We start from the raw sequence: 18,864 nt of genomic DNA on the forward strand, positions 1-18,864 counted from the left end.
TTGCAGTTTCTCTGTTGCTATGCAACTAAAGCAAGAAGGAGGGAGGGGGTGGGGGGTGCATTCACAAGATCTTTATAGAGGGTATCATCAGTTACTAAGAGTGGGACTCAATTGGCTTGCATTAAACCGCGTTCTATTTAATCACATCTCACTTTGAGGGTGAGACATGAGATTCCGATATCTACTTTTCATTTTAGAGTGAAATAATGTACCGTATGTCGCAAGGGAATTATCGAATGTGCGGCGTACAACTTGGAAAGTGACACACATTCTAATGTATGCCCAAGTGCACGAATGTTTCATTTTAACGTTATATAAACACGCAATAATGTGTAACTTGTGATTGAGTTGTGTATTAGGGTGCAGCAAAAGCAGACTGAGTTGTATGTCTCTGGCACATATCATCCATAGCCACACAATGACCGGCGAGGCAAGTTTCCATGGAGACGGAAGCAGGGAGCTGCATTCTCGTCACTTCTCATTTATTGCAAAGCTTTATCGTTACGGGAGAGAGATCCCATCGGTGATCAGGACAAGTGCATATTTGATTAAATGCGGAGGACAGGGCTCACACCTCCCCTGTCGTGTGTGGCAAAATAGTTGCATCCTAAAGTGATTGGATTGGGGATTGTGTGTTTTGAGCGCTCATAAAGACCGCGTGCTGACGCTGAAATAGGTCAACGTGGAGTGAGAGCGACCTCTTGTGGTCGTCTGGTGTCACCACGCAAAATACGAACACCGCTCCTCGCCTCACGACGGAGTTTTGTTCCTGCAATGGCGACGTAACATGGAATATGTGCGAAAATACTTTACATGACGTATGCATGCGTATATTATATGTATAGTTACCTTTTATTTCTTTTTGAGCTCAGTGTTTTACATTTAGTTTTAATTAGTTTTCAGAGAAGGTTAGTAAGGTTTTATTAGTTTTATATTTCGTGGAAATGCTTTAAGTTTTAAGGTTGTATTAGTTTGAGCATTGTTTTTATTTTTATGTCTTTTTTTCTTTGTGTACAATTAATAAAAATCATTAAAATAAGTATTGTGTCGTAAAAACTTAAAACATATATTGTTTAAAAAACATTTTAAAAACAACCACAATTTAAATACAAGCAATGTATAACAGTCCACAGATTTAGAAGCACATTTAGTGTTTTGTCAACATAAAATGCAGTTTTTATTTCAACGTTAATGATGTGTTTGTTTGTTTTGTATTTTTGTTATTTTTACAGTTTTCGTTAAAAAGCATTAATCCAAATCATTTAAAACTTAAATAGGCTACTATATAACTGAAAGGAACTTTAATGGATTGTTTTTTGTTTTTAAACTGTTTAAACCACTATATAACGCACAGTTTTAGCATTTAATTCTGTATTTTTTGTGTGTGCCACTAGGAGACCACGTACGCTGTTTTCAGGAACAACATTACAACATTTAGAAACATTCTTTGCAGAATTTTCGAACATTATATTTGTTCATTTGGAAGACAATAAGTAGGGAAAAAAGTAAAATAAAAAACTCACAGTCAAACAGGTCAATTCTATAGATATTGATAAAAAAGCATTTTAGATTATTTTTTCATCATCATCATCATCATCATCTTTTTTGTAATTAGTTGACACAATTTTGTACAAGCAATCAAAATTTCAAATTACAATGTCTCCAACAATTACAAACATTAAACAAACCAAAACCATGCAGTCAAAGTATTTATTACAATCTGAGGTGCCTTGGAACAATTCCAGCGTGATTAGTTAATTAAACTACATTTCCCAGCATGCCCTTTAACTGGTGTGTCGTTTCTGCTGGAAATCTCGCGATATTGGCGGCGTGACCCTGCCCTATGTCTCGCGCACTCGCAGCTCCTTCGCTCAGTATATAAAGCAGAACAACGACGGACGGCGGACGGCTGGGGATTCGCAGCCCGGGATTGTAAATAAGACCGCCAAAACTGTTTTATTTACAAAAGTGATGCCGGCTGTTTTAGAATACCGTTCCCAGTTGTTTTAACAGTTTTTTGGTCATTTTTGGCTCTTTATTTCTCGCCCATTTCCGTGTGGTTTTTACACTGCGCGTATAATGGCGAGCTCGGCTAACTCGAACCCAGTGGTAAGGATCAATCTCAAGGATTGTCAACGGGGGAAATGGGGGGTGAAGTTAACTGAAACAAACTGTTGGACACTTGAAAAAAATTGAATCACATTATTTTATCATTTACACACACTCCAGTATCACGCAAAAGAAAATTAAACTAGCTTCAATCAATTGGACGTTTGAATCTAGTCTTGGCCAATCTGAATTTAGGTTATAAAATGTTTGCCATGGACTCAAAACTGGGGTTAAATGTGAATAGTTGTGACATGTTTGGCTCTTGTTCTGTTGCCAAGGGTGCATCACATCCGCTGGCATTTTTTAATGTTCTTGGTGATCGATATAAATGGGGGGGAAAACACCCACATTGTGTTAGTTTGTGGCGTTGAGTGTAGTCGAATGATCTTTTTACGTCAACACGGGGTAAGCAGGAACCAAAGGGAAAGGGTCGAGTTCACGTTTTTTCGATTTAAAAATATACCTTAAATGTACGCAAAGCACCTTGTATTAACACCGCGAACCAATTTTGCTTCTTTGTGATGAAATAAAGTAGGCGAGTGTCGCGACAGCAACGTTCCCTGTACTGCATCATTATTGTCCACCATTCCACGACTTGAAGGCACCAAATCTGCCCCTAAAAAACACTTCCACTCCATTTTAAACTCAAATATTTCTACTTCCATCGATAATTCTACCCAGTCTTGTCCAAAAATACCCACTTATACGACAACCGAACGACAACGCACACGGTTAAATGTGAAATTTGCGAGGCTGTGGAGCTGCTCCGTAAAATGGCTTCCTCGTCTTTCTTCTCTGTCTCTCCGCTTCTGTCCCTCCTCCCTCGCGGCTGCCTGGTTTTATACCGCCATATTGGCTCTCTATATAGACTGGCAGGGATGGGAAGGTGCTACTCGACGTTACGTCACCGACTAAGCTTATAAACAGCAGACTGCTTTAAATAGTGGAGGAGCAGCCCGGGCCGAGGGGGAGGGAAAGGAGAATTCCGACGTCCGTGCTGTGGACGTCCCGACAACGCTACGCGACGTTGTTTGTTTGCGTGTGCCTCTCGGGTTGAGCTATGTTCTTTTTTACAGACTGAATGCGACCATTTTACAGGCTTTTGTCCCACTGTGTAATGTGTTAAATGAGCGTTTTACTAACACGCCGTCAATAGGTTGAGCGAATGAAGTTTTTTACAGCTGACTGTTGCGATTTGATGTAGCTGGGGGTCGAACCCGACTTAATAATTCAATGTGGAATCTCATCCTTTGGCACTTTGGGGTGATATTTGAGGATGAACCTAAAATGCGTTATAACATTTACAGGTTACCTTTATTTAGTCGTTTAATGAACTCTTAATTGTTAAACTATTCAATGTTTCAGTACTTTATGTACAGATTGTTTAACAAGGAGATAAAGGCAAAATTAACACAAGCAGATGTTTGGTCCATGGTTCACCTACTATAATTTATTGGTTTCAATAGAATGGACTATATATGCCTGGCAACACATTGAGCATTTGTGGCGGAAAGGTCAGTTACTGCTGTCAACAGCAATGTGACAAGAATTCCAAAAAAATGGAATGCATTGTCTGATTGGAATGGCCACTTGAACCTGAGTACAATGCACCAAGAATATAAAATTTGAAAAATCAGTTGATGGATTCTGGAGAAATCAAGTTGTTTTGTTGGGGGAAAAGTAACACTTTACATTTTTTAGTAAAACTGAATACAAAATCCTCGTTATTTCCATATACAGGTGCTCGTCAGAAAATTTGAATCTCCTCGAAAAGTTTAATAAATTCCATACAAGAAGTCAAACTTTAATAGATTCAGGGCCTACAATTTAAGTGATTTCAAGTATTTGTTTATCTTTACATTATTTGGGCTTCCAGCTCATAAAACCCATAAAAACAGGATTTCAAAAATTAGAATACTGTGAAGAAATCACCATGCATACTTGCCAGTGTTTTGCATGGAAAAAAAGGATGGATATACGGTATTTTCAAAACAATGTCAATCTTCAGTAGTTGATTGGGAATCCCCTTTCCTTAATCACTACCTCGGTGCGCCGTGGCATTCCCTGGGGGTCCTGGAAACTCAGGCTTTCTTGATGCTACTTTCAGCTCTTTGTTTTGGGGTCTGGTGGCCCTCATTTTCCTCTTAATAGTACTGTATTACAATAGGAAATCGGGGGCCACAATACAGTATTATCAAGAGGAAAATCAGGGCCACCAGACCCCAAAATAGTCTGTGTCGTACGCTAACTTACACAACACTACATGTCCGCGGGACGAGCATGACGTCACCCACTCCACCCCTCCAAACCCCCAAGAAAATGTGGGGTGTTCATCCCGAACACCTCACACTGGAGGAAAGACACAAGCTATGATAGTTGCAATTAAAAAGTCAGGGTGCTTAGAATTCTAAATACAGCTCCTCTAATGGCTGTCATGGAGTCTAATGGTGTGGTCGATGAGAGTGTAATTTTTTCTTTTGCTTCCTTCTAGCCTAAACTGTACAAGACTGTGATTGAGGATGTGATCAATGAGGTGCGAGAGTTATTCCTGGATGAGGGTGTGGATGAACAAGTGCTTCTGGAGCTGAAAACGGTAACAGTATTGCATCATTATTTTAACAAATTAGGAATGCCAAAAAAGTGTATTCAATAGTTTAAAGGGGGAAAAAAACATAAATGTTGGCAACAGCTGGCAACGAAAAAATGGTCACATTGTGTGGCTTCATCGAAATATATATATTTTTTTTAACATTTCAGCTATGGGAGAACAAACTGTTGCAATCCAAGGCAGTGGATGGCTTCCATACTGAGGAACAGGCAGCCCTTCAGGCCGTGCAGCAGCAGCAGCAGCGACAACAGCAACAACAGCAGTCATCGCAGCACCAAATTCAACAAGGCCAGCAGGTGACACAGCCAACACAAGCCCAGCAAGTCATCCTGCCTCCCCAGCAGCAGCAAGGTTGGTTCAATACAATTACCACTACTTTGTTTCCTTAAATGGCAAAGCCAAAAAAAAGTTTATTTGTACTACTACTCAACTTTTCGAAATACTCTTGTAAAAATATTCCGCATTGGATCGGATGATGATGTGTTTTGTCTGCAATTCTCAACTCTCTGCAGTTCCCCAGCAGCAAGTCATTGTACCAGATTCCAAGATTCTGCAGCATATGACAACAACGGGGATGGCAAGTAGTAAACACACAAGTGCACATAACAGATGACAGTACTGCATTGGTTTGTGTGACTGGACCTAATAGAACATTACACTGCACTCGTCTGTGCCTTAGGTTAAAGAGACAACTAAACTTGTTAGTCTACTCATTATTAAGAGTAGTTTGCATGTGTGCACTTGTTTTTGGCACAGGCGCACAATTAAGAGCAGCGTAATATTTTGCGTTTTGTATTCTTCCTGCAAATTAAAAATAAAAGTCGATTCTGTTCGCCTCGTTTCTGCCACCTAAGTTTAACAACATATTATTTGTGTTTTGCATCTAACTCTGTTATATGTTTGATGAAATCTTCATATAGAGTGCAGCAGCTACGCAAGCAGCTCTTGCTCTGCCGACTGGCGTCACACCGTACCCACAGCTCATCACCAGTTCAGGTAAGTCCCACATGGCATGTTTTCATGAAGTAAAAATCCCCTGTGGAGTCGTACTTAACTGTACTATAACTATATGGATTATATCATGAGTTATCAACTGTGTTCTTGTTGTTTTTAGGTCAGTTTGTACAAGTTTTGCGTGCACCCAACGGGGCTCAGTACATCATCCAGCAGCCGCCGCAGTCCATCCTCCTGCAGCAGCAGATGCAACCTGGCTCAGTGCAGGCGCCAGTCATACAGCAGGTACATACCTTGGCAGTCATTGGAGGACACAGTTTTGAACTAGGGCCCGACCGATATGCATTTTTTGAGGCCGAATACTGATTACAGATTAATCTGCAGATTATTTAAAAATATATATAAAATGCATAAAATTACCCCCCTCTCCCCCAATTATTTTCAATGGGCGACTTGCGTACAAACTTTCGCTATTGAGATTCTCTGCTTTGAATGACAAGTCCATAGTATGACCTTATCAACAAATTTCGTGAAGTGTACAAGGTTATTGTATAGATTTATGTGTCAGTAATAAAATAATTCTTACTTGTTTACAACTACTGTAAAGCATTAACCTTTTCTTTTATATATTTTTATCTTGTGTTATTTTCACAAGTTATGAGACTTACTTGGCTAACTATCAACTTTAAATATAACTTGAAAGGGCAATGAGAAAATAAAACAATAAGAAAGTGAAATAGAATAGAATAAACGGAAAGAAAGAGCAAATACCGACTGTTCCTATGTGTTTGGCCTTTTGGGGGCAGTGTGGTGCCATGCATCCATGATGTACACACTTAAAGTGAGTACAGAAGAAAGTTGCGATTGAATTATATTATAATAACTCCTTTTTCACACATTCGGAGGAATTTGTGCCTTTGTGTAGTGTTATTTTACCCGTGGGTTTGTGCTCCCACAAGATTAGTATGTGGATATTTGTTATTTGAAGGAAAAACACTCCCGAAGTTGATGCTAACGGTAGGCATTTGAATGGGATCCTCCCTTCGCTCCTAGCATTAGCACTAGGCTAGCAATGTTTTTGTATTTAAATATACAGTGGATGTAATTCTTAACATCATATGTTTAGTTTTACAGTTACCTCCAACTGCGGTGTCATTAAACAGCTTAAAGGACACTTGGGGACAACAGAATAACCAGAATAACAAACGCTACATACTTGCTAGTTGCTAATGCTACGCAAGCAAAATGGTGCATTGAGGGTACTTTCACAGCATCGGAAACTTCGGCTTTCTTCAATAACGTTTTAAGGGGAAAATAATCGGCCATTTGGCGATTGTTTTGGCTGATGTTTGAAGGCCAAAAATCGTCCGATTAATCGGACTACTTTTACTTAGTCAGCTTTTTCACTAGACTTCCTACTTTATGTGCCACAGTTCTTGCGATATTTATCTGTGTATGCAACTAAATTCTTCTATGGATTTTCTTTGACTTTATTTGATCTGACTTGTTGCATTGCACTATAACCAGGTCTTGGCTCCTCTACAAGGAGGCCTTCCTCAGCAAACAGGAGTCATCATCCAGCAGCCACAGATCGTCTTAGCTCCTGGAAGTAAAGTCCAAGGCAACACACAGGTCAGCATGCTAAAAGTATACTTTTTTTTTCTCCCTACTGTAATTCAGTTTACTACTTTTGTATTTTTTCATAAGTCAACCAGAAGGGTACTCAGACCTATTTATGTTGGGCTCGGTTGTTCTGGAGTCGCACTCTGCCCTGCTGTGTATGGTGTTCCACAGGGTTCAATTTTGGGGCCCTTGCAGTTTTCATTGTATTTGCTTCCCCTGCGTTAAATCTTAAAAAAAAAAAAAATCCATGACTTGATACTAGAGATCTGTCGGGCTATCGTTCTCATCTTGTGTTCATATCCTGTTAGGTGACGCAGGCTGCCGCGATGGCGCCTCAGCTGGCTCAAGCAGCACAAGTGCAGCAGATCCAGCAGGCCCAGGGTGCAGCAGTGCCACAGGCCCAGGTGCAGACCCAGGCTCAGCAGGTGGCCCCGGGTCAACCTCAGCCTCCCATGATGCTGCAGGTGGACGGCGCCGGAGACACTTCGTCGGATGAAGACGAGGAGGATGAAGAGGAGTACGACGAGGATATGGAAGAGGAGAAAGAAAAGGACGGGGGAGACGATGGGCAAGTGGATGAGGTGCGCTGAGTACCCGTTGCCTTTTGATTGTTCTGTTGTGCCATTGATTGTTATTCACCATGTTGTCTTGTGTGTTTTTTTTTTTTTACATTTAAGGCGCCACTGAACAGCGGCGATGACGTTAGTGACGAGGACGACCACGAGCTGTTTGACACGGAGAATGTAGTTGTGTGCCAGTATGACAAGGTGAGTCATCATCGTTGTTAGCCGACATATGCCAGCATCGTGCAATGTGTTTAATTGTGCAAATGGCAAACAATAATTTGCACTGCCGGCCACAATACTGTCAAATATTATATTGGTAACTGATGGGGAGTTTTTTTTTAAGTGAATCTCACTCAACATTAATTCTGTGTGCCTTTTTGTTGCTTTATTTCTTTAACTAATGTGCAAGATTTAGTATTTATTTGTATAGCATATACAATATTACAGGGTTTCCGCGGATCATTAAAAATCATTTGGAGTCATGAAATGGATTTTGCTAAAATTAAAGTCTTGAATGGCATTAAGAAGCATTAAATATGATGTTGAGACACATTATAAAAAAAATAATAGTTATTGTTCATGCTGTATTTTAAGTACAATATTGTGTAAAGGTGTCATAATAACACAATTTAGCAATGATAAATGTGATTTATTTTTTTTACATATTTTTTTTATGCGGACTGGTGACTAGTTGCAATTAACTCATTCACTCGCAGCAATTTTCACTGAAGAAACCCCCTTCGCTCCTGGCTGTTTTACTGGATTTTGACTGATTTTGCAAGGCCCACAGAATATTGTGTTCTATTGCTTTAAAAACATGAAACCCACCAAAAGAAAGATTAAAGTCTTTTCTTTCATCAGGGAAAAAAAGTACATTTGTTTCTGTTTCCGTTTTGTAGCAATTAGCATTACAATATAGTTAAGTTTCATCATTATTCACAAATCTATTTAGAAATCTGAGTAATTTCGTTTTTTTATTCATCATGGTCCTGGTTCATTTCCTATGCTCTGCTGCCACCTGTTGGCCATTTGTGTAATAACTATAATTTCTTCAACCGTTCTTTGCAGTTGAGAGGCTGCATCAAAGCCTTCTTTCTGTATGTTCTAGCACAGACGTGGGCAATCTCGGTCATCGAGGGCCGCAGTCCTGCAGGTTTTGGAGGTTTCTCACTTCCAACACAAGCTGATTCCAATTTACAGGATCGTTATCAGGCTTATGCAGAGCTTGCTGATGAGCTGATCATATATCAGCTGTGTTGAAGAAGGGCAACATGCATAACCTGCAGGACTCCGGCCCTCGATGCCCACCTCTGCTATCGCATTAAAAAAAAAAAAACATAAAAATAAATACGTCTTTGGGGCAAAAGTTAAAACATTTGAAATAGAATGTATTTTTACATTTTTGGGAGCAAATGAGTTAAAGGGAAAATTCTTCACACTAATATGTTCTATGCAGTCCCACAAGTCTAAATGTGGTATTCTGGTTAATATTGCATTAGTGGAATATGAATTAAGTAGTAAAATCCATCCGTTTTTATCAATATCAGAAGACGGACATTTTGCTACTTGCTGGCGAGTGAAAATGACATCACAGTTTCTCAGGTTACAACCAATCACAGCGCAACTTCAGAAAACAGGTGAGCTGTGATTGGTCATTGCCTGAGCCCTGAACAACTGTGATGTCATCTTCATTCGACAGCAAGTGGCAAAATGGCCGCCCACTGAGATGGATTGAAACGACGGAATTTGCTTCATTATTCATATTCCACGAATGTAATATTTATCAGAATGTCATGTCTAGACTAGTGAGGTCACATATAACATTATTGTCAAGAAATGTTTAAGGTTGACTTCATTTTTAACAAAAGATGGACTGGAGTCCACGAGCTTTAACCTTAACTGTTAACTGTAACTTAATGAATTACTATAAAATTACCATTATCAATGAACTGAAAAACGCAACCATATTTGTATTTGGTAACCATATTTATCCACTTTTATGATAATGATGATTAACAAAAGTATGAAACACTTGAAAAATATTGTTTATTTGGAACGGATAACAACGTGCGATTAATTTGATTAACTCATTCAAACCCAAAAATTAATTAATATAGTTTAGTATTTATACGTTTTTTTATACTAGAGCATACAGAAGGCTTTGATACAGCCTCTCAACTGCAGAGAACGGTCGAAGAAATGGTAGTTATTACAAAAAATGGCCAGAAGGTGGCAGCAGAGTATAAGAGATCAGCCAGGGCCATGTTGCAACAAGCTCTTTTTGCAAGTGTTTTCAACAGGTGTGTGAATAATGATGAAACTTTGCTATATTCTAATGCAAAATGGAAACAGATACAAATATACCTTTTTACCCCTGAGGAAAGAAGAGACACTAATCTTTCTTTTGGTAGGTTCCATGTTTTTATAGCAAGAGAAAACAATATTCTGTAGGCCTTGCAAAATCAGTCAAAATTTGCTATATTCTAATGCTAATTGCTGAAAAACGGAAACTTTTTTTTCCTGACGAAAAAAGAGACTCCAATCTTCCAGGTTCCATGTTTTTATAGCAATAGAACAGAATATACTGTGGACCTTGCAAAATCTGTCAAAATTCAGTAAAACAGCCAGGAGCGAAGGGGGTTGCTTCAGTGAAAATTGCTGCGAGTGAATGAGTTAATCTCGAGTGAACTATGAAAATCATGCGATTAATTACGAGTACAAATTGTAATCGACTGACAGCCCTAATAAATTAAAAAAGTATATGAATATATGTAGAGCTGTCAAGATTAATCGACAAGTAATCGATTATCAAATTGATCAACAACTACTTAAGTAATCGAGTAATTTAAAAGTGTCCAAATCCTCTGATTTCAGCATATCATCAGGAATTGTTCACTGATTTCTGTTGTCCTTCGTGAAAGAAGACTGATTATCTTTTGTGTTTCATCAAAATAAGACATTTGCAAACATCTGTTTTTACTTTGGAAAACAATGATTGAACTGGTAACATAGTACAAAATCAAGCCCCCCCTTTTTTTTTTAATTACTATATGAATACAAATTATGAAATAACCACCAATCGCTGGTTAATCTGGGAAAAAAATGCTTTTGTAATACACTTTAATGCAAAATTTAAATGAATCAAATTAATTGATTGAATAATCAATAAATTAATCGATTCTAAGAAATATTTGATTAAGACAGCACTAAATATATGTATGTGTGCATTAAAATATATATTTTTTAAACAGCATAAGAAAGCATTCAATTAGATTGATAATACCCGTAGAAACCCTGTAATAGCATCAAATAGTTTTTATGAATTGGCTGGCAGTTTGGAACGCGGCAGCGCCTCCGATCCCCATTCAAGTGACGCCCGGCAATCCCCACGTTCCCCCCCCCTGGCAGAGTCGCCACTCATCAACCTCTCCCGGCTTGCTCTGCAGATTCACAGAAGTAAGAACAAATGGAAATTTCACCTGAAGGACGGGATCATGAATCTGAATGGGAGAGACTACGTCTTCTCCAAAGCCATAGGGGATGCCGAATGGTGAAGGCCGCAAGACGAAAGCCGCGAAACAGGAGCAGGAACTCTGTTACTCCTCCTATCCAGTTTACGGACAATATCAATATCCTTCCATATCCTGTTACTGGATTTGATTACCGGAAGCGCGTAGAGTCTTTATGAACTCGGAGAAAGGACCGCAAGGCCCTTTACCACAAGCCCGATGTCACCGGTCGCACTTGGAGAGCGAGTTGAGAAACCGACGGCGAAAGGGAACGCTCGCCCTCCTTTTTTGTTTCTCAGCCTTTTCGATTTTCCCCGAGTGAATTCCCACACATCATTTCACATGATGCGCGCGTCAGAGGACCAGAGTGCGCTGACATTGCAAGCGTGTCAACGCACTGCTTCAGCTTGTCTGCACTGAAGTCCAAACGTAAGATTGTTGCCTTCACATCTACCAGATTTCACTTTTTGGCCTCACTTTCCTTTTTTGTTCGCTCTCGGAATTTCAGTCTCAAGTCCTGTTTGGAAAAAGGAGCTCGGAGTTTCGAGTTTTAAAGTTCCTTTTAAATTGAAGGGTTATAACAGAAGGTAAAATAACTTAAAATAATTTATAAAGGCGTTATTTTAAATCTTATGAGCAATGATTCCAAATCTTCTTTCCCCTCATCAGATTTTTTTTGTTTGTTTTTTTGGGTAGCGTCATTCCACGAAGCAAAACAGAAGCAGAGCCATAGCTGAAGTAATTGCATCTGTCCTGTTTGTTAAATTGAGTTTTCTACCGCCTTCAGTTGATTGATAAGCGTGTGTATGCTTCAAGCAGTTGAGTTCATCCGCTTTGCGTGTGCGTTTGTCAATTGCATCACTGAGCACCCCGTCAACCAAAAGATAAAAAAGTTTGTTGCCACCTTTAGCTTAACAGTGACGCTATTTTCTATTTATTCATGAAAGTAGAAGTTATCTTATTTTTTCTGATCTGCACCAAATTGTGCTCTTACAATCGAATAAGTGTTCCTTTTTTTCCTGTTGGCTGAACAAAGCTTGTGTGACGTTGTTCCCAATCATCTTGGATGTCCTTTTGTGTTTTTGTCTTGACTTTTAAGCGGGCATGTTTTCTATTGAGAGTATTTCAAATTTGGTGAGAAGGAGGGGGGTGAGTTCTTCTAAAATGTTTTTAGTGAGTTTTTGCGGACATTTGAAATAAAGTATGTTTGGGGGGGGGGTTCTGAGTCAACTGACTGGTTAAGGGGCTCAACTCAATTTATATTGTGAATACACATCAACCTTACGAAGGAATATTAATTTTGTGTTCATGTGAGCAACTTTGATGTCTTTCGGCATTTAAGCAGTCCAAAAAAAGTTTTTTTTTTTTTGCAAAAAATCAATTAGGCTTAATTGATTTTATTCAGTAGCTCTGTGTGAATTGTGGCTCATGGAGGAGAATCATGGTTGTTCCCACATACTGTACTTCAATGTTGAGTGTGCCTTTTTGATTTGTACTCCTGCTTTTCTTGTACTTCTCAAAAAGAAGGCTGTCTGAGAAATGTTTGCTCTGTCGTGACTTCTAATAGCTGTTGAAATGTATTGTTCAATAAAACATTTTATAAATTACATTCGGAACCAAATACAGAAATGTGTTCTTTGAATTTGAACATTTTTTCAAAATTATATTTTGAGGTGCACACTTAGACAAATCTTAATTGTCTATATTTTTGCCAGTATTTTGTAGTATAGTGTGTCGTACTTGTGAAAATGTCTGTATTCCAAAAGTTCAAATGTAGGTTGAAACGCAATCAATTCATTTGAAATTCAGCAGAATAACACATTTAAATTTTGTTTGTTAGTTTGTTTTTAACGTTAAACTGTGGCATGTGCTCATCAAAATATTTGTAATTTATACGGCTCTCTGTCTTGCTTGTGTTTGGCTGCATTTTCGGCTACTTGCTTGTAGCAAAAGTAGAACCTTAGCGTATGAATGCCGAAGACACATACTGTGTGTACACACCCCAAAACTATTTGGCCAAACCTTATTAAAACATTCGCAAAATTTGTCAACACTGTCATGACCAGACTCTATAGTCCTACTTAACTCTTTGACTGCCAGACGTTTTCAGAAAAGGGATGCCGTCAGTGCCAGCCGATTTAAGCATTTTGACTGATCTTTCAAGGTCCACAGAAAATGTTCTGTTTGGACTATGGAAACACACGTACTACCAAATGAAAGATTGGACTTTCATCTTTCATCAGAAAAAAAAGTTTGTTTCTACCTTATTCCGTTCTTTAGTAATCAACAATAGAAAATGGTTAGTTTGACCCAATTTCGCCTGTTTTGGACCAAAATACGGAGAAATCAAGCTTTTAGTGAAACGATATTATTTCATGCATTCTAGTGAATTTGACACTTCTTTTTGTCCATGAATGATGCCACAAACACCTAAATAGTGCTTTACTTCTATAAAACACTACCACCAAGAATGAAAAAGTGTTTTTTGATAGCAAAATACGTTTATTTACATTCAACAGTGTAACAATTTGACAACAATTTGGCAAACTATTTACAAATGTGTGCAACTGTGGTGCTATTTACAAATATGTGGATGTTTCAACGACAGTTTTTCTTTTTGTAACACTCTCCTGCGTGCAAGGAGACGCAACAGCATTTGCACAACAGATTGCCTCTTCGCGTGCTCCACTTTCTTGCAGGCCGTTTTTTTCCGGGGAATAGCAAGTATATACTGCAGTGTGTGTTGCCATCAAGTCTAATATCAGGATCATGCTACGGTTACGTTACGTCTCGCTTCCTCGTGTCCTTCAGTTGCTATACCGGGTGGTAGGAGATGTTCTGATCCATTTTATCCACTCCATTCATGGTGGCATCGTAGTCCAGAAACAGTGTCTTCTCCGTGATCAGACTGTACCCGCTCCTCCGATGAATATGCATTGGACTCGGGGTACTCTTCATTGTCCGATCGAATGTCCGCTTGTGCAGCTCCGGCGTTAGCAGCGGTAGCCGCGCTTAGCCGGTGAGGCTTACTACGTAATCATAGCAGTCACGTCAAGGCTTCCAACTTTGGCGTCAAGCTCGGAGTCATCATCATCATCATCATCAATCTGCATTGGTCGATGCCAACTCTCCCATCGCCCGATCGAATGTCCGATTGTGTAGAAGTACCCGGCCGGCTATTGTGCGCGTTTTCCGGCCTTAGCAGCGCTAGCCGCGCTAGCCGCGCTTAGCCGGTGAGGCTTACTACGTGATCATAAACAGTCGCGTCAAGGCTTCCAACTTTGGCGTCAAGCTCGGAGTCATCATCATCATCATCATCAATCTGCATTGGTCGATGCCAACTCTCCATCGCCCGATCGAATGTCCGATTGTGTAGAAGTACCCGGTCGGCTATTGTGCGCGTTTTCCGGCCTTAGCAGCGCTAGCCGCGCTAGCCGCGCTTAGCCGGTGAGGCTTACTACGTGTCATAGCAGTCGCGTCAAGGCTTCCAACTTTGGCGTCAAGCTCGGAGTCATCATCATCGTCGACATCAATGCGCTTTTTAGTATTGATTGATGCTTTCCGTCTTTGAAAAAAATGCTCAAGCGTGAGTTGCTTGCAACCGGTTGCTTGGTCAAGCCACAATGGCTTGAACCAGCCATTGTCTCCTCAACACTCTAGCTCCGCCTCACGTCTTCTACTGACGCCCACGGTGGGCGGCCCATCCAACCTTGTGCAAAGAGAGTCATCGCTGCCCTCTAGGGGCCAAAACGAGTCTTTTACTAATCAGATCTGCCTGATACTTTCAGCACAGCTGCCCAAGGCTTTCCTGCACCCGTTTTCGAAAAAAAAACAAAAAAACAAGGGGACGTCTTTTAACGTCCTCGGCGCCCTTCCCTAGGTTTATGCTAAACGTTTTATAACGTTTATGGCAGTCAAAGAGTTAATTTACTAATACTAAAAATGATCTGTGACGAAAGAGGAAAAACAACCAACCAGATACAGACATCATAACTTGCATACAATTGTTTGGAAAATTTTAAGCGTATTTACTGAAAATGCGCAAAAAACGGACATACGATTGATTATGCCCGTTTCCATCTGTTGTTCTTTTGCGAATATTGAGAGGATTGAGAGGGGACTCCACCGCTGTAGGTGGCGGTATACACCATAGAGATGTGATCCACCAGTAATTTGAGAGAAGAAGAACAGGAAGCAACTGCGCCGTGCGATGACGTCGTATGCGTTTGCTTTTGTAATTCTTGATAAACCGTAGCGTTTCTTTGCATCTTTCCATCTAAAATTGCATTAATATTCGCTTCTTTCATTAATTCCTAAAATACTTCTGTTTCGCTGTACCCCCAAACAGACCTTACTATATCATCCGACATTGCTTTGGGACTACAAACGTACGTGTGACGTAATATTCGGTAAAAACGTGCGACGTGCATCTGGTCTTGCAAGCAGTTATTCACATAACTTGCTACTGGCTTTAATTATTTCAGTTCAAGTGTTAAAAAAAAATACAAGATGAGTAAAAATGCGTAATGTATAACGCGTACTTTACACACAAGGTTTTCTAGCCGCAGACTCCACTGATGTTGCACTCAAAGCCAGCGTCTATATAAAACTGTCATTTGAGTAACTTTCTGAAAATGCAACACGTGAACACAATTGGTGGTAGCCATCTCGTAATGATAAAAAATAATAATAATGAAAGAAAAATAAGTCAAAACGTACTGAAAATCAGATTGTAGTTCAACAGAATTAAAAACTCATGAAAAAGGCCCGGACAGTGTAAACATTTGGTAACAAATGATCTTGGTCTCATTTGTTTCCACATCACAGAACTTTCTACACTCCACTTTAACTTCCACTATGTACGATGTACAGTATGTATTTCTTCTCACCACTCCTGTCCTATAAATACAAGGAATCAGTGTGCTCCATAGATGAGATCTACTCCAACTTGCCTCCAAATCCACATTTCAGGCCAACTAATCCTAAATCTGGAGGCTTGTCTGTCTGCATGCCACGATGGGGGCCTCCCAACCCAAAACCCCTGATAAAATCCCTTGTGGGTAATCATTGCCTGGAGGTGTGGTGCTGTCTGGGATTACAGCTGAATCAGGAACTACAGTCCTTGCTTATGAATAGGACTTGAGGTTGGCTGTCACTTCTCCACTGCATCATGGATTGGATCACAAAGGCTTTTTATTCACGTCTGGGGAATGCTCGCTATTTGTGGCTGCGTACGTCTTGGACTGCTGGTCTTAGAATGAGGCCTCATGGGGGGGTTTTCTGCTTACCTGGCCCACCACGATCTCACCTGGCTAGTCTGTGTGGGCCTCTCTTGATGAACCAGATGTGCAGGACTCCATGTATAAACGTTAAAGCTGCCAGGTAAAACAGTCGATGCTTTTCTCCCGTCTTCCAACAAAGGCTTTTACTGATGCCCACTTTGTGGTTTGCTCAAGCAGTGCCTCCACTTTCTAGAGGTTCCTATGCAAGAGGCGGCAACTTGACCCCGCAAGAGTGCCGTCCATGCCTGCTGGCCCGTGGAGTAGTGCGGGGAATGGCGTCATAAATGCAGGGATTTTATGTTCCCAGGAACAAGAGCTTGGATGGCTAGTTAAAAATCACAACCGCTTCTGGAGCCATCAAGGCTGGAGAAAATCTCCCCGATGCTGATTGGGTTGAAAGCACTCCAACTTCTTTGCAGCAACATAATCTGGTGTCACAGGGGCAGCGTAGTCCAGTTCTGACCCAATCATTTGAAAGAAAGGCTCAGGTTTACTTAGAAAATCAGACAGGCAGACGAGAGGAAGTCAAAGTGGAAATTAATCCAGTTATTATTAAGGGGGTATTTGAGTGTGGTTTCTTAGTTTGTTGGCTTGATTACAGAAGAAGCTGCTGAATTTTACTGTGGTAAAAATCTGGGTAACTGTGATGGTGCCATTCAATTTTGGTGCCAATCAATGCAGTTTATCAGGTCACAGTCTGCCTGCATTGTGGTCAACTGGTGCAGTGACCCGGATCCAACAGATGACGCTGCAGTTTGTATTACTAACACCCACAGGACAGGCGTCCAAGCCATTTAGCTAACAATTCACGCGTGACCCCTAATCAGGAAAAGCTATAGAAAATAGATAAATGACTTAGTAGTTTGAAGGTGGACTAAATGCTTGTTAATCCAACAAATCTTGCGGATACTATCAGATTCATTTCTCAAATAGCATTGTGAATCACTGAAATTCCATAAATATCCGGATTGGTCTACCTTTCCAGGAAAGCTGAAGAAAAAATACTGTCACCTTGCAAATGAAATGCTAACCAGATGTGAAGCGGCTACTGTCTGGCAGAGCTGTAGTAAGTCACTATCACACTGTGTTTAAGTCACTTGTTTCCGTAAGTGGATGGAAAAATATCCCCATCGCACTCACTGGAAAAACAAGCATTGCATTCCAAAGGAGAGGCACTGACAGAAGATATTTGTGGTGATCATACCTGTGTGCGGTTACTTGTAAATCGCTAATAATCAAAATACGCGCTGTGTTTAGTTTTGTAATTGAATCACATTCTCGGCCTGCCTCTACAAACTGCTTTTCAACGAGTTCTGTATCAAATAATGTTGGTCTGGAAGAAATTCTAAGAAACAATTCCTTTCACATAAAAAAAAAATGCTTATACAAAAACCCCAAAATATAATAGTTTGGGATTTTTCATGATAATGTAGTATATATAACCTTTAAGTATAATGTACAGTTTGTTTGTTTTTTACCAAATTCAGTTAGTTTTATTTTGAAAATGCTTTGTTTTACTTTAAGTAGTTTAGTTGTGTGTGTTTTTTTTTTAGTGGAGTATTTGTGGAGGGAAAGATTAGGGGGAAAAAGTCAGTAAGTGTTGTGTAATAAAGTAAAGTATAAATCTCTAACGTCTTCCTTCTATACGGACGTGCAGCAATACTGAAATAAATTAGTAAAAGTATTAAACTGAACCTCAAATGCTCATGCATGATATTAATTGACAAAGATGAAAACGAAGGATTTTTTTTCTGGAACTATAGTATTCTTAATGTAATTAATTTATTAATGTTGTTTTTTTAAACATATTGAAAAAAAATCCTAATTATGGGAATTAATTTAAAGATGTTTTTTTTTTTATTAAAAAAATACTAGTAATGTTGTAAAATACCGTAAAGTATTTATATATTAAGTATATGTAATAATACATCTTTAAAATAAGTATCATAGAAGATTAAGTCATCATTTTATGAGAATTAAGTCATAATATTATAAGAAAAAAGTATGCTGTGAAACACTATAAAAAAATATTGCTTCTATGAGGATAGTTGTAAAAAAAATAAAAAATAGTAGTTGTAAAAAAATTAATAATTTAAAAAAAGTCCAGAAGATTTGAATGTCATACTTTATATAGATTTTTTTTTTTTTTTAGAAAAAGCTTTAATCCATACACACGCACTGTATATATGGTACTACATGCAAGCATTGTTAAA

The 18,864-nt window shown here is 39.4% G+C and overlaps 1 protein-coding gene across 1 annotated transcript; it reads left to right on the plus strand.

Annotated features, from left to right (window-relative positions):
* Positions 1-1,877: 1,877 nt before the first annotated feature.
* Positions 1,878-12,990, plus strand: gtf2a1 (general transcription factor IIA, 1). Its single transcript, XM_086061661.1, has 10 exons — positions 1,878-2,109; positions 4,601-4,702; positions 4,867-5,068; positions 5,230-5,294; positions 5,638-5,713; positions 5,832-5,956; positions 7,199-7,303; positions 7,603-7,875; positions 7,972-8,061; positions 11,307-12,990. Exons 1-10 carry the CDS (start codon positions 2,080-2,082, stop codon positions 11,412-11,414), a joined length of 1,176 nt encoding a protein of 391 aa, XP_085917787.1. The 5' UTR covers positions 1,878-2,079; the 3' UTR covers positions 11,415-12,990.
* Positions 12,991-18,864: the final 5,874 nt, after the last annotated feature.

This window comes from Leptonotus elevatus, chromosome 18 (assembly GCF_054856555.1).
Source record: "Leptonotus elevatus isolate MCC_2025b chromosome 18, RoL_Lele_1.0, whole genome shotgun sequence".
NCBI lineage: Eukaryota > Metazoa > Chordata > Actinopteri > Syngnathiformes > Syngnathidae > Leptonotus > Leptonotus elevatus.

Bases quoted from the DNA above. Each gene is read 5' to 3' on its own strand.
- gtf2a1 (XM_086061661.1), top strand. From the start codon at position 2,080: ATGGCGAGCTCGGCTAACTCGAACCCAGTG. The intron at 2,110-4,600 runs GTAAGGATCAAT...GCTTCCTTCTAG, and splicing joins CGGCTAACTCGAACCCAGTG to CCTAAACTGTACAAGACTGT. The intron at 5,295-5,637 runs GCAAGTAGTAAA...ATCTTCATATAG, and splicing joins ATATGACAACAACGGGGATG to AGTGCAGCAGCTACGCAAGC.